Source organism: Prinia subflava, chromosome 10 (assembly GCF_021018805.1).
Source record: "Prinia subflava isolate CZ2003 ecotype Zambia chromosome 10, Cam_Psub_1.2, whole genome shotgun sequence".
Classification (NCBI taxonomy): domain Eukaryota; kingdom Metazoa; phylum Chordata; class Aves; order Passeriformes; family Cisticolidae; genus Prinia; species Prinia subflava.
This window is the reverse complement of record NC_086256.1, coordinates 5,648,677-5,662,103: the sequence shown is the minus strand read 5'-3', so window position 1 is coordinate 5,662,103 and position 13,427 is coordinate 5,648,677. Positions and strand designations below refer to the sequence as shown.

The following is a 13,427-nucleotide window of genomic DNA, read 5'->3' as shown; positions in this document are numbered from 1 at the left end:
AAACTCACCACTGTTCTTCAAGATCTCAAGCACCTGGATCAAAACGTCTGGTTGACTCATCTACAACGAGAAAATTAGAGCAGGAGGCATTATTGAGACTGGTATTTTATCTTACATTTTATTTTAAAGTACTTCAGTTGCACAAGTAACTGTGTCCTTCATGGTTTTGAAGTCTGGACACTCTGTGTCCCTCAAAAAAGTGAAATCACTTTTTTTTTAATGAAAATTAATTATTAGTATTAATGAAAAAGTTAACTGTACCTGTGTACCCCATGAAAACATGTGCCAGCTCTCCTTTAGCTTACAGCTCTAGTCAACACTTCTGTTCTAGTTCTGCATTAGCAGGATAAATAAAAGCACTTGCCATATATTCAACTATTTCATTGTCAATATATACTACTAGAAATGGACAGCAATAAAGAATTTAATGTCAAGACTTTCCCAAGGGTTTTTAAAGGTTATTGTTTTAAAACATGAGCAAGTGCAGCAGCTGAGTGTCTATCAAGAATGTGCTGCTAATATCACACACTAAACATGAACCAACAACTTCATTACCTAAAGAATGTCACTTTTATCCCAAATTTGAAAAGTGGAGGGGGGATCAAAACCTACAAGAGTTTACAGTCTGAATCACAAGCTCATGAAAGCACACTTAGCCAAGCCAACTATTTTCATACTGCTTCAGTGCTTACTCAAAAGAAATTTAGAAAAAGCCCAGCATAAGGTTGGGCTTAAACAAACAAACACCTAAGAATTAAAGTCATCTAAAGAGCAATGAAAACTTCCTCCACAGCACAGCTGACATCAAATCAAAGATTAGATGCTTTTGCTATTCTAACATCATGTGCCCCAAAAGAAGATGAAGGCAATGAAAGAGAAATAAAGGTGGATGGCCTTGATTTAAAAAACAGACTTAGTTAATACAAGATAAAATCTACACACCTTAGGGGGGAATTTGATATCAATGTTAACATCGCTGGTCTTAAAAGCAAATCTAGTTAAACAGGAGCCATACATCCTCAGGGAACAGTCTGGAGAGAGAGAAACATCATTATTTAACAGCTAGTACATACATTTTTCTTTAGTGCATGATGCATACCTTGCTTTAGATACTGCACCTCACAAATGGCACTCCCAGATTAATGAACACTGAACCTCTTTCTCACTCCTGTGAAGGTTAGGAATTTACATAACACAGAGCCACAGGAAAACAAATAATTCAATACTGTAACCACCAATGCCCAACATTTTCCAAGCTGTTTTAAAGATTTTTTGCAATGTAGCTTTAGTTCTGTTTGTTTTTAATATAGAATTAAACATGAAGTAACAATAACTGTCACCATCTCAGTGTAGGATTTTATATAACAGCTTTTGTTACCTACAGCTTGATTTCACTGCAGCACTTAGCCAATTATAAAATTCTTTGTTGCCTCACAGACTTCTGTATGAAGCACCAATCTGTTGATTCCATCCAAGCAAGTCCCAACACACAGTTCATTACAAAATATGTATATAAAGCATAACTTCAATATAATCCAAGGCCCATTCAGTGTTTTAGTTAATAGTTACCTGCAAAGATGCAGAACAGATCTAAACTAACTAGGAAGTACCTACTCTGCAATAATATGAGAAATGCCATCCCATTCCAGAAATAATAATTTAGCCCAATTCACAATGAATTTTTTGCAGATGAAAACTTCCCTGTAATAGAAATTAGGGTCTCTCATACTTAAATCAGCTGAAAAATGACATTTCTCAATCCTTCCCAAATGCAACACCCTGCACAAGCAGGGTCACCTAGAGCAGGTTACCCAGACTGTGTCCAGTTGGGTTTGGAAAATCTGCATGGATTTCAAAAATCTGCAAAGTCCACAACCTCTCCAGGCAATCTGTGCCAGTGTTCAATCACCCTCACAGCAAAGAGGGGTTTTCTTGTGTATCTTCCTTTATGTGTGCTCTGACCACACTCATTCAATTAAAAACATAAACAAAATTATTCTTAGAAGAGAAAACAAATCTTATACATACACAGCTTCAAGCCTATTTTCACTGCTTAGAAATCAGCCCTCTCAGAATGAAAGTCTGTATGGTTAATAATAATAATTTGCAATTTCTTCCAATGGCTTATCATAGTAGTAAGAATTTTTGCATAGTTCTAACGTGAGCTCAAGAGAAAATCATGCCAGAAGATCAGATGTTTTCTACACAGTGCATGAATTAAATTTTTCTGAATTTAAAACTTAGGAAAACACATTTACTAAAACATAGCTGGCTTTGAAAAGGAGAAAAACAAACTGTCATTTACTATTCAGACTCCCCTTCCACTACTCCTACACCTCCACAGAAGCTCATCAGTCCAAACAAGTCAGCCAAAGTAACAATAATTTTCCTGAGTATTTATGTAAAAATGTTATGTGAAAAAGCTTTGTCTTCTGCTTCCCACTATCAGTGAAAAACTCCCTAGAGTGCCAGAAGAGAAGTTTTCACTAGGAGCCACTTACAGAGCAAACAGATTAGCAAACCTCCACCCTACAAACCTCTCTTCTCTTCAGCATCTCATGTTAAAGCAGATACTTCACAGAGCACCTAAAAATACAGCTGATCATTCTGCAGATAACAATATCTTTCTTACTGCTGTATTTTTATAGAGCAAAGGGGAAAATAAAAGTGGTTTCTAAAACAAATGGACAGTATAGAACAACACCCAATTCCAATACAGATGAAATTAAAAATTTAAAACTTCTTCTTGGCAACAAAATTAGTATTTTCTTCTGTTCAGATGCACTGAACACCAAAACACTATTAGCACAAAGTCAACATCACTGCAGCTCCAAAAAATCTGATTCCAAACTCCCAGTGTATTAACTATAGGAGCTGATGGGAAATCAATGCAAAGAAGCAAATGTAAATATTATCCTTCTTGTTATGTTATCCCACCACTTTAAAGAGGATCAATAAACACATCAGAAAGAAGGACAAATAAGCACAATCATATTTTCCTCTATTTGTACATTTGTTAATTATTTTAGAATCAATTGCCAGCCTGTATTTAAAAGTCTGTATATATTAATATTGTACACTATGAAGGTAATTTAACCCCAAATGCACTCATTCACCATTAAAGAAGGCATCAAAAATACGTAAAAATAATGAAAAATTTTCACCTAAAGCAAAGGGAGAATACTGTGAATACCTGGTAAGGGCTGTTGAATAATTTTCTCCATCTCATTTACAATTTCTTGCCGAATTCTGAAGTCCTCATCTGAGATGCCTTGTTCATTTGCTGCCTCGATGAGAGTGAAACTCAGAGCAGCCAACTGTGCAGACGAGGGCGGCGGGAGCGCCCGCAGCTCGTTCTCTTCTTGCTTTTCCTGAATAATTGGTGGATGATATAAGTAAAAATTGGTATTTTAAGAGGAAAAGACTATGTCTTACTACTCTGTGATATTGGAACATGCTGTTTGCTGTTTGTGTCCCAACCAAACACGTCCAAAGGCAGGAACTCTGGCTGTTCTAACTGGCAAATACAACAGTGTGGTCCCAGGAATGAGAGCAGATGCTCAGTGTTAAAAACAGAGAATGTTGTTTCACACCTGGAAACTGGGGAAGGAATCCTCTGTATTCCATCCCTAAACCACATTTTCTGACTGTTCTAAAGCAGAATTCATCCAAGAAAATAAAAACCTGTAATTGTTCCTACATAATAAAAGTAACTGAGCTGGAAAAGTCACACGGATTTTTTTCAGAGTGGATTGTACTTGAAGGAAAGATATCAGAGGCAGAAAAAATATCTCTAGCTCCAAGAGAATTTTCTAAGTTGAGTCCCATTACTGCTTAAACAGCTGGTGCCAGAAAGTACTGGATTTAGTGCACCCAATCCAACAGCAAGCACATGTCAGAGGCATCAAGTCATCTGGGACTAAGCACAACAATCCCTTGTTTCATGAATTCATCAACTACATGAAGGACTGAAATAACTAATAACCATAAAATAAATATGCACTAAGAAAACACAGTACAGTATGGAAATGTTTGTTTAGTTCTAGGCTGCATCTCTCAACTCTTCTGTTCTTATCTGAACAAATTTAGGGTAAGACAGAATATGAGATTTTTAAAGTACTATGGGATTTTTTTATGTCACCATGATAGGATTTTTCTTGAGCTGGGAAACCACAGCTGCTCTGAGCTTATTTGACTGCCATGCATCTCACAGAGCTGTAAACAGGAGCACTTTATGAAGTAACATTAAAAACAGCTACATAGGTATCACCATGATGCTGCACACAAAGCTATCTGGGGTAAGTGTTAAAAAATGAAACTGCTCCCTGTCCCCCAGAATTCCACTCAGTGCTAAAGAAACCTCATTGCTCAATTCTCATCTTCATGTCCAGATGAAAAGCACGATAAGAAAGCATTTATAGATCAATCATAGGGCTGGCTCTTTTTTTTAAGCATGATGCAATTTAGGATACAGTGAGAGAACCGGAACCCTTTAAAAATAATCACTGACCATAATGTAAAAATGTTACTTTCTGAGATTTAATGGATTTATGGCACTTTTAGCCTTCCAGGTGATGACTTGCACACGTTTTAGAATTAGAGCATTAATGAAAAACAGAAGTATGGCAAGAAATCCATGGAAACATGTGAAAGTAATTTGACTGAACTTTGGAGAATGGTTACAGAAGAGTAATTTTAACCATCTGAATCACAAAATCCAACATACTGGGGAATCTGTAGCTCTTCATCAACATTTACAAAAATAGGCTGGCAAGAAAATTTGTGCACCTTTTATTGGATTTCTTGCATGTAACAGTTCTTTAGAACAGCACCGTGGTATCTGATAAGGGAACTGGTTTTCTCTTTGTAAGCCTTAGAACTGTTTTTTATATTAAACACATTAATAAACTCAGAGTGATGATAAGGGAATTGAATCCCTCTCTCCTCTAACTCTTCTAAACTTCACAAGTCAGCTGAAGTAAAAAAAAACCATAAAAACAACATCCTCAACCCCACCTCCAATCTCTGGAGGTCTTGCTACCAGTGGCATTATTTTCAGAAAGCAGAAAAAAATGAATATATTTTTATGTAATATATATTTCTCTGCTAAGTTACCTTGCATTCTATTACTAGTATGATGAACTGCTCACTACTCAGAGACACTAATTCAGAAGCAATGACCAAAAATGTCCTTTCCTCTCTACCTGGACAAATCATCAAGCCCTTCCTCTTAAACAGAAAAGAGAAATTTGTGGATCTCTGCTCAGTACACAAACTTTCACCTAAATGAACATGACCAAAGAAAACAAACCACTTAACAAAAAAAATTATTTTAATATAAAAAATAAAAAAAGAGGAGGAAAAGAATAAAAAATAGCCATAATTGTGTTAACTTACCATTATATTTTTCTTATGACGTTTTTCCTTAATATGCTTATGAGCTCCCTGGATATTTTCAATGTGGACTAAGCAGAGCTTGCATAGATACTGACAATTGGTGTATTCTGGGGAGCGCTGAGGAAAAATTGATAGATTAAATAGATTAAAACAAATATTTCCACCAGTAGTGCCTAAAAAACTCAATTCTTTGATTAATAATTTAACTAATATGTAACACTTTTAATGTCAAGGTGCTTTGCAAACATTAAGCAATCTTCAAATAACAAGCAGAAATGGATTTTTACCTGTAAGACAAGAGGGGAGAGCGAGGGAAGGAAGTGAGATGACTTGAACATGACATTTCTCAGTCAATTCAGTGAGGTAAGATTAAGACTGAAGAGCTTATGCTTCTCCAGGCTGACCTAAAGGCCAGTCAGCCATTCCCCTGTCAGGTGAAGCTTTTAATTAGTGCCTAAATCTCAGCATCTCCCCGCCTTTCTCTGCTGAGGAAATGGCAGCAGCCCAGCGTGGCTGTTGTCACACGGTGCTGGGTGTGCTCTGCCCTGCCACAGAGGGTGAGGCCAGGCAGCCTGGGGGAACACAGCCTCCTCCCATCACTGAACTCCACGGTGGGATCCCCTGGCAAGGGCTGAAATCCTCAGGGATGCTCAGGATTGGGGACACTGGCAGAACAAGCACCTTCTGTACAGACAGGCTGGCAGAGGTGGGTACACAAATGGAGAGTGGCTGCCAGGGAGATCCCCAAGGCTGCAAGAGGCAGCCAAACCTCCAGAGATGATGAGGAAGAAGGGAATCTGTTTTCCCAGGTCCACAAGGGGATACCGTGGAGTTTATTCAGCCAGGAAACCATTGAGACCTGGACTAAAAGGCAGACAGGACTCTGCAAAGAGAAGGGGTTGTTCCCATATACTCCACTTTATCTGTCTCATCCTGCAATTCTATTTTATAGCTCTAACAGATCACAGCTACAGAGACTGGAAACCTTTTGAAAAGCTCACTGCAGAGACAAAAGGGTTCAAAAAAACCACTTTAGTTTTCCTCCAGACTTGCTACTTTTCCAATAACTGGGAGAGAAAAAACCTGCTTTTTCGTCCTAATTCTAATACATCTATAGTTACTAAGCCCAAAAAGTATACTGAAAATACCAGATGTTTAAACAGTGACACAACAATGAATGAACACCATTTTAAGACACTGAGGTGGACCACAGATCAGTTAAACAAATCTGACTTACACATGGAAACCTAAACCACTGTTAAATTTGGGCAAGTTTTTCCACTTACTGCTTACTGAGTTTGACCTTTTGCTTTTGAAAAAAAAACCAGTCAGATACTCTCCAACTACAGAGTAAATATCAATTTAAAATATTGCTTTAATTACTAATTCTCTTTACCCCTATTTTCTCTCAGACAAATACCTAGCAAGATAAAGTTAAACATCATTTGGAAAACAATTTATAGACAGTTACACCTGGCTACCTGGGAAGATTCAAGTATTTGATGCCTGATGACTGAAGTAGATAAAAACTATTTTACCATTCTTTTATAATAAAGTGAGTATCAGCAGTAAAAGTATTTTTGAAAAATTTTGCATTTCTTTATAACATTGGTCTGCAGTATGATCCTAATAGATGTCGCCAGGAAGGCTGAATCATGTAATAACTTTCATTTTGCCTTTATTGTGAACACTTTTTACATCATCTAATTATGCTTAACTCTAATGAAAAGGGCAAAACCTCAAAATAACAAGAGATTAGAGAGAAGTTACAGACTACTGCTTGTGTAGGAGAGATGCACCTAAATAAGCTAGGTCTTATGAAATTTGTCCTTGGATACTCAAGGAGCTGATCTATAAAGAGCCAGTTGTATTTTAAAGAACTCAGAGAATGGGAAGGTTCCAGATCATCAGGAAAAGACAAACTTAAGAATATTTGTAAAGGGCTAAATAAGATGAGCCAAGGAATTGGACACCAGTCAGAATTAGCATTCAGAAAAATACTGTAATAAATTTTTAATAAGCACATAGGGAAAAAACAGGTCAGAGGTGACAACCTGATCTGCTACAAACCAATTGCACTAACCAAAACTCGGGGTTGCTTTTTTAAAGAGAAGCCATAGCTCTTGAAGAAGCAGCAGCAGACGTTGTATTTGAATTTTACAAAGTCTCTGTCACTTGTCATAGTATCAGTCTCAAAAGGAGACCATAAATCCTCTCTAAATAAAGAACAGTAAGGTGGGAGCAGAACTGCTGAGAGAACTGTCCTCAGAGCATGTGCCAAGTATTCTTCAGCAGGGGTCCTTGCAGGGGCAGAAATCTCCACATTTTTGTTGAAGAGGTGGGGAATGCAACAGAAGGTGTGCTGACTACAAATGTAAAAGATATTAACTTGGAAGAGGATACGGAAGTTGTAAAATGACAAAAATTCAGAGATCACAAAAAGTTAGAGAAATGGAATAAATAAGCTCCAAATAAATAATATCACAGCAAAGCATCATTCCTTAGGTATTATCAACAAAATATACAGGGCTGGGAACACCTGACAGACTAATTCTTAAGGAAAATGGGAATCATTGCTGCTCCAACTATAAGCCAACATCCTCCTGCTGCTAAAAAAAAAAGCACAGACCCTAAACAAAAATGCCATATTTCAGAGAGATGAAGTCAGCTTTCCTCTTTGTATGTAAGATTTCAGCTAAAACTGCATGTCCAATTTTGAACAGTGCTTAACACAATGCGTGTCTAGAGAAAAGCAACAAGAATGAACCAGGAACTAAAAATCCCCAAGACCAAAGAACAAAGAGAGCCTTAAGAAGGTTTGACTGCAGGAATGGGAATGATTTTCCCATGTGCAGAAAGGTACGAAAAAGAAGCAATAAACTTTTGATTATTTTCCTAGGACAACATACGAGGAAATTAAAATGCTTCCATTAGATATCAACAAAAACTTCTGTGTTACCTACACTGATTTCAACATTTATTTCACGGGAGATAATACTAAGAACAATTCGTGTGAACACTTTTAAGCAGTCATCTCCAATATAGGGACTGGCACTGGTCAGAGGTAATACACTGAAGAAAGCTCGAGGTTCTTTTCAGTCCTGCATTCTGAGGTTCCAGAAAACCAGACTGAAATCTTATAAGACAAAATTTTCTTTAAATACTGGAACTGTAAACCTTCAGATCTAGAAAACTTTAAAAACACTGTTCTGGAAAGGCTACATGTGCCACAAAAGGAACACTAAGTTTCCAATCCCTATCATCTGCCACGAGGAACAACTACTCAACTACTGGAGACAGTATCTTAGATCAGAAAGTGACTCATTATTAAAAAGAGAGAAACAGAAGCAGCAGGCTGTAGTAGAAATATCACCCAACCAGAAATATGGTGATGATAATGAAAGAGGACACACATTTTCTTTTTTATCTGATAAATAACCCAACCTACTTTTTCAAGTCGGGAGATATAATCTCTTTCCAGACGTTCTTCAGCTTGTTTCAATCCTAGTTGCTGTTCAACTGTCAGATTAGATTCATCAATAACACCAGTGTTTTCTAAATAATCCGCTTCCAATGTATGTTCTTTTGTTGATTCAGAATTCTTTATTTTACCTAAAGCAAGAAACAGTTACTGTCTTCAGAGTAATTCATGGAGAGAAGTGAAAATTAGAGTACAGAGCAGCTAAGAACCAGAGACAAATTAGTGCTACATTCCAGATTTTTGTCCAAACACTGGCCAAGATCACCTTAAACATTAAAATCATTCCAGTATGTTAACCAGTATTTTAAAAAGACTTCAGAGACTAATCTGCTACTAAGAGTGCTGTCAAAAACACAAAATAAAAAGGTAGATTAACTCTGTTTTTCAGTCAAATTCACAGTCTTCTAAATTGTTCAAAACAAGAAAGGGTTTTGTCATCCAGAACAGAGCAAACAAAATCCCGATGCGCTACTGTAAAAGAAACAATAAATATTAGGCATAAAATTATTGCATACAGCACATTTTGTTAGGGAAGTAAGTGAGAGAAGTGCCTCAAAGACGTTCACCCAGATGACCTTACAGTGAGCAGACAGTGGCAGCCCTCAGCCCGGAGCTGCTGGAGTCACACCTGAACACCCCGGGCCACCCCTCGCCCACGGGCAGCAGCCACCGAGCTGCTCCCACACGGGGCCAGTTCCTCCACATGCCTGTGCATTGGTCACAGGCCACTCAGCCTGCAAGCATCCACTGCAAATTACTCCAGCCCTTTTACATAAGCAAAGCACAGAGGTTTGTGCTTTGTCTTTTCTTTTCCTTCTTCTTTCCTTTCAAATGAGATCGGTGCCCCCAGACTAGTAAGGAATCAAAGCTGAGCAAGTTTTCAAGTCCTGTTTCTCAGTGACAGATGGTCCCCACGGTACATAAGGGTGGTCTACAAAGAGCTGACTGATCACAGGATGCTGCCACTTGAACTTGTTTTTCCTGTTAAACACTATTCAGACAGCTAAAAAACCACACACTTGATTATTTTCCTTGTATTTCCATACAAGCAACTGCTGTAGCTGTGGGAAATACTTCAAACAGAAGGTCTACACTGGCTGGCATCTTAAACCAGCATTTTCATCAAAGAAAAAAATGCATTCTGAAGAAGTGTGACAAATCCTGAGCTACAGAATTAACCCGGTGAGACAAAGCTTGATCAACACATTTAATTTTGACATTGAAAACTACGTGTAAGAAATGCACACTCATAAGGGTAGCCACTGATAGGTATTACTGAGCTCCCTAAATCAAAAAGCCACCTGCCAAAGCTTACTGGAAACATTTTTAGTAACCAAAAGAGCAAAATGGTCACAGAAAAGAAGTAAATATTTCCCCTCTACCTATAATAAGAACTTTTCTTGCCCATTTTCCCCCTGATCTTTCTGAAAAGCAGTAATAACTGGCATTTCCCTAAGTGGCAATGATATTAGGAAGGGCTCCCCTTTCATAAGACACTATATTCACCAAATTGCCTAAAACCCACGCACACTAAGTAGCTTACAAAGATATTTAGGTCTTAGGCATAAGAAAAAAGGACAGCTATTATCATAATTTCTTGTTCTCTAAGCAGTATGCTTGTATTAACATCATGTTCTCTCTAAATGCAACCAGCAACTTCGTACATGTGAAAAAAATAACACGAGCAGAAACATTTCAAAGCCCATTTTAGACTGTCAGAAATTGCAGCAGAAGAAAATGGAATAAGACAGTGTTAACTAATACTTACTGAAGTCATCAGGCTTATGTTCTGTTTTTCTTTGATCTGCAGCAGTCTTACCAGGATCACCAGCCTGATCAACACTAGTCTTCAAAGCATGAACTCCCACTGGATTTTCCAGCACCAGTTTCCCTTTCTGAGTAGCTGTTGAGCTTTCCATACCGACCCCATTCCCTGAAACATGGGAGCCTGGAGCATTTTCTCCCACTGGTTGGGCTTTTGTCTGTTTCAGGTTTTCCATTGCTGATGATAAACCAGAAAATTTTTTTGCTTTTCCATGACTTCGATCCTGAACGTTTGATCCCAAATCTTTAGTTCCAGGAATACAACTGTTTACTTTGCATGATTTGTTTTCTCCTTGTTTTTCAGAACAAACATCATTTTGTTTACTTTTTCTGCTGCTGTTCCCACTTGGAGAACTTCTCCCGACATCCTTCACAGATTTGTCATTTCGATTATGTTTATAATTTTGATTAATTGTAACTTTGACTGTTTTGCCTTCCTCACAGACAAGACGGACAGACTTCCTTGGGTCATGATTTCCATTCTTTGAGCTCTTGGCCTCTTCCATTATAGTGAAGACCTGCTTCTCCTGTCTTGAGACCACTTGAAGTGCAATTCTTCAGCAATTTGCAGTTGATTTTAAATCCTCTGTGCAGGCAAGGATCGTAGCTGATTGTCTACTGAAGAAATAATAAGACATTTTTAAAATTAAGGGAAAAGATTAAATCTCTATGTAGTCAACGCATTAAATAAACTTGTCTAAAGGAAAGTGTAAATACAAATTATTATAGGAAGCATATTCCTCCCCAAAGGCATAAGTGCATTTTCACAATACATCCCAGTATTAAAGTAAAACTCATGAAAATTTTGATCATTTTCATTTATATTTAAAAGAGGAGGGCTATGAAGAGACAAAAAAATGGCAGAACATGCTAAAAAACACTCAGTGATAAACCTGTCAACAGCTTGCTTTTTTATTTCCTTCCTATTTCTGGCTTTCTGAGCAAACATAAGAACCAAGATGTCTGCAACTACACTGGGAAAAAAAAAGAAAAAAATTAACACATCTAAAAAATACCACTCAATAAACACACAGCTCAAATTAGCCACTAGAGAAAACTAATTCAGTTTCCAGCAAGCAAGCTCCATTTTATTAACTGATTATAAAAAGCATTTAGAGATATAGCTCAAAGTATTAATAATAAACCTGACCTATCACCTGCACCTCCTAATCTCATATAAATTAACTACCAGCAATTAAGTAAGATTTTTCTTAGGAAAAAACCCACAAATAGTAAATATATTGTTTATTAACTGCAGATTAACTTTCCTCATCTAAACCTCAGACCTTTAGGTGGTATATGAGCATCTAAGATTTATGCTGGAGACAACTCAAATGCTGTGTTTCCAATGGGAGGAGGTTCAGCACAAGTTGGTCTGTTTGTAAGGAATTGGTCTTATTAATATAGAAAATGAGGGCAAGAATCTGCAACAAGAACTTGGATTTTTTTTTCCTATAACACTTAGATAGCATTTTTTTTCCTATAACATTTAGATAGCAAAAACTATGAGAATGAAGCATCAGACAAAGAAAAAAATTCTTTTTGTAAAATCATAGCAAAAAATGGAGTGCAGAGTTTCTCTCTGTCCTATCCAGCTGAATATTTGGTAGGTAAAGGCATGACCCATGGAAATTTCTGGGCTTTAGAGGACCCATCACTTATCATTAAGTGAAGAAAAGAAATAATAGAAAAGTCTATGAACTACAGCTATTAAAAGTATCACAACATACTTTTGTACTTTAAAAACAAGAACCAGAATGGAGAATCAGATTAAAATGTCTGCTAAAAAACAAACACAAACAAACCCCACCAAAACAAAAACAAACAACCAAAAAACCCTTTCTGAATATTATCAGTATAAAGTACAGTAGGGTTTTTTTCTGACTATGTAATACAGTTACTATCTCTCATTTTAATGTGACACAAATCAGAAAATACTTCAGGACATAAAGCATGTACTAAAAATGGTTATCTCTATTGATTTAATTGAAATACATATCTTTCAACAGTGAAAAATCAAAGAAACAAACAAAACCCACAAGAATTTTCTTGAAGATGCTGTTAGCATCACATTTTTAGTAAAATATAAAACCTGAAGAAGAAAAAAAATCTCCATTCCTAAATGTGTTTCAATGGCCAAGTATTTTATCTCACAAATACATTTAGTTAATATTGCTATAACTATTTTCTATCAAACACTGATTGCACCTGCTTCTTACTTCTAGATCAAAAATCGCTAAGCTTAAATAATGTTTGCCTTTGGATTGCAGCCAGTCTTTCCCACAGCAATTCTAATCAAAAAGCAGCAGGAACTCCTGCCCACCTGGACCAGCCCTGCTGAAGCCTCAGGGTGGAAGCAGAGCCCAGGGTCCCCCCAGGTTGGTTTAATTCAAGTTACTCCAGCCCCTGAGCACCAGGATAAAGCTCTGCTCTAGAGAATGGTGAGCTGCTACAGCTCTGTACACATCACTGCCTTTAAACTCTATGATGGGTTTGGTTTTTAATTTCATATAACCAGAAGAGAAATGGGAGTGTGATTTTTCAAATTCTAAACTCAATTAATCTAATCTAAACTAAACTAATGCTTTACTTGTTCAACCTGAAGAGGGGAGAAAAGTTCCTCAAACCAAGAAACCAACCCAAACCCCACAGCAGCTCCCCCGCTCGGCTCGGGAGCACAGCGAGGCCAGCCCAGGCTCAGGGGCAGCCCCGGCCCCGGCCCTGC

The 13,427-nt window shown here is 37.4% G+C and overlaps 1 protein-coding gene across 3 annotated transcripts in view; it reads right to left on the bottom strand.

Annotated features, from left to right (window-relative positions):
* The window catches only part of TUT4 (terminal uridylyl transferase 4), a 43,775-nt gene that overhangs the window by 23,882 nt on the left and 6,466 nt on the right, over positions 1-13,427 (bottom strand). For 2 of the 3 annotated variants that reach the window (XM_063407079.1, XM_063407077.1), the window contains exons 2-7: positions 10,647-11,320; positions 8,846-9,009; positions 5,398-5,514; positions 3,194-3,371; positions 943-1,031; positions 9-60 (exon numbers count right to left, since the gene is read on the bottom strand). In XM_063407079.1, coding sequence (XP_063263149.1) covers positions 9-60; positions 943-1,031; positions 3,194-3,371; positions 5,398-5,514; positions 8,846-9,009; positions 10,647-11,208 — 1,162 coding nt within the window. In that variant the 5' untranslated portion in view covers positions 11,209-11,320. The remainder of the gene's footprint in view (positions 1-8; positions 61-942; positions 1,032-3,193; positions 3,372-5,397; positions 5,515-8,845; positions 9,010-10,646; positions 11,321-13,427) is intronic. The other variant, XM_063407078.1, reaches the window with a different exon arrangement.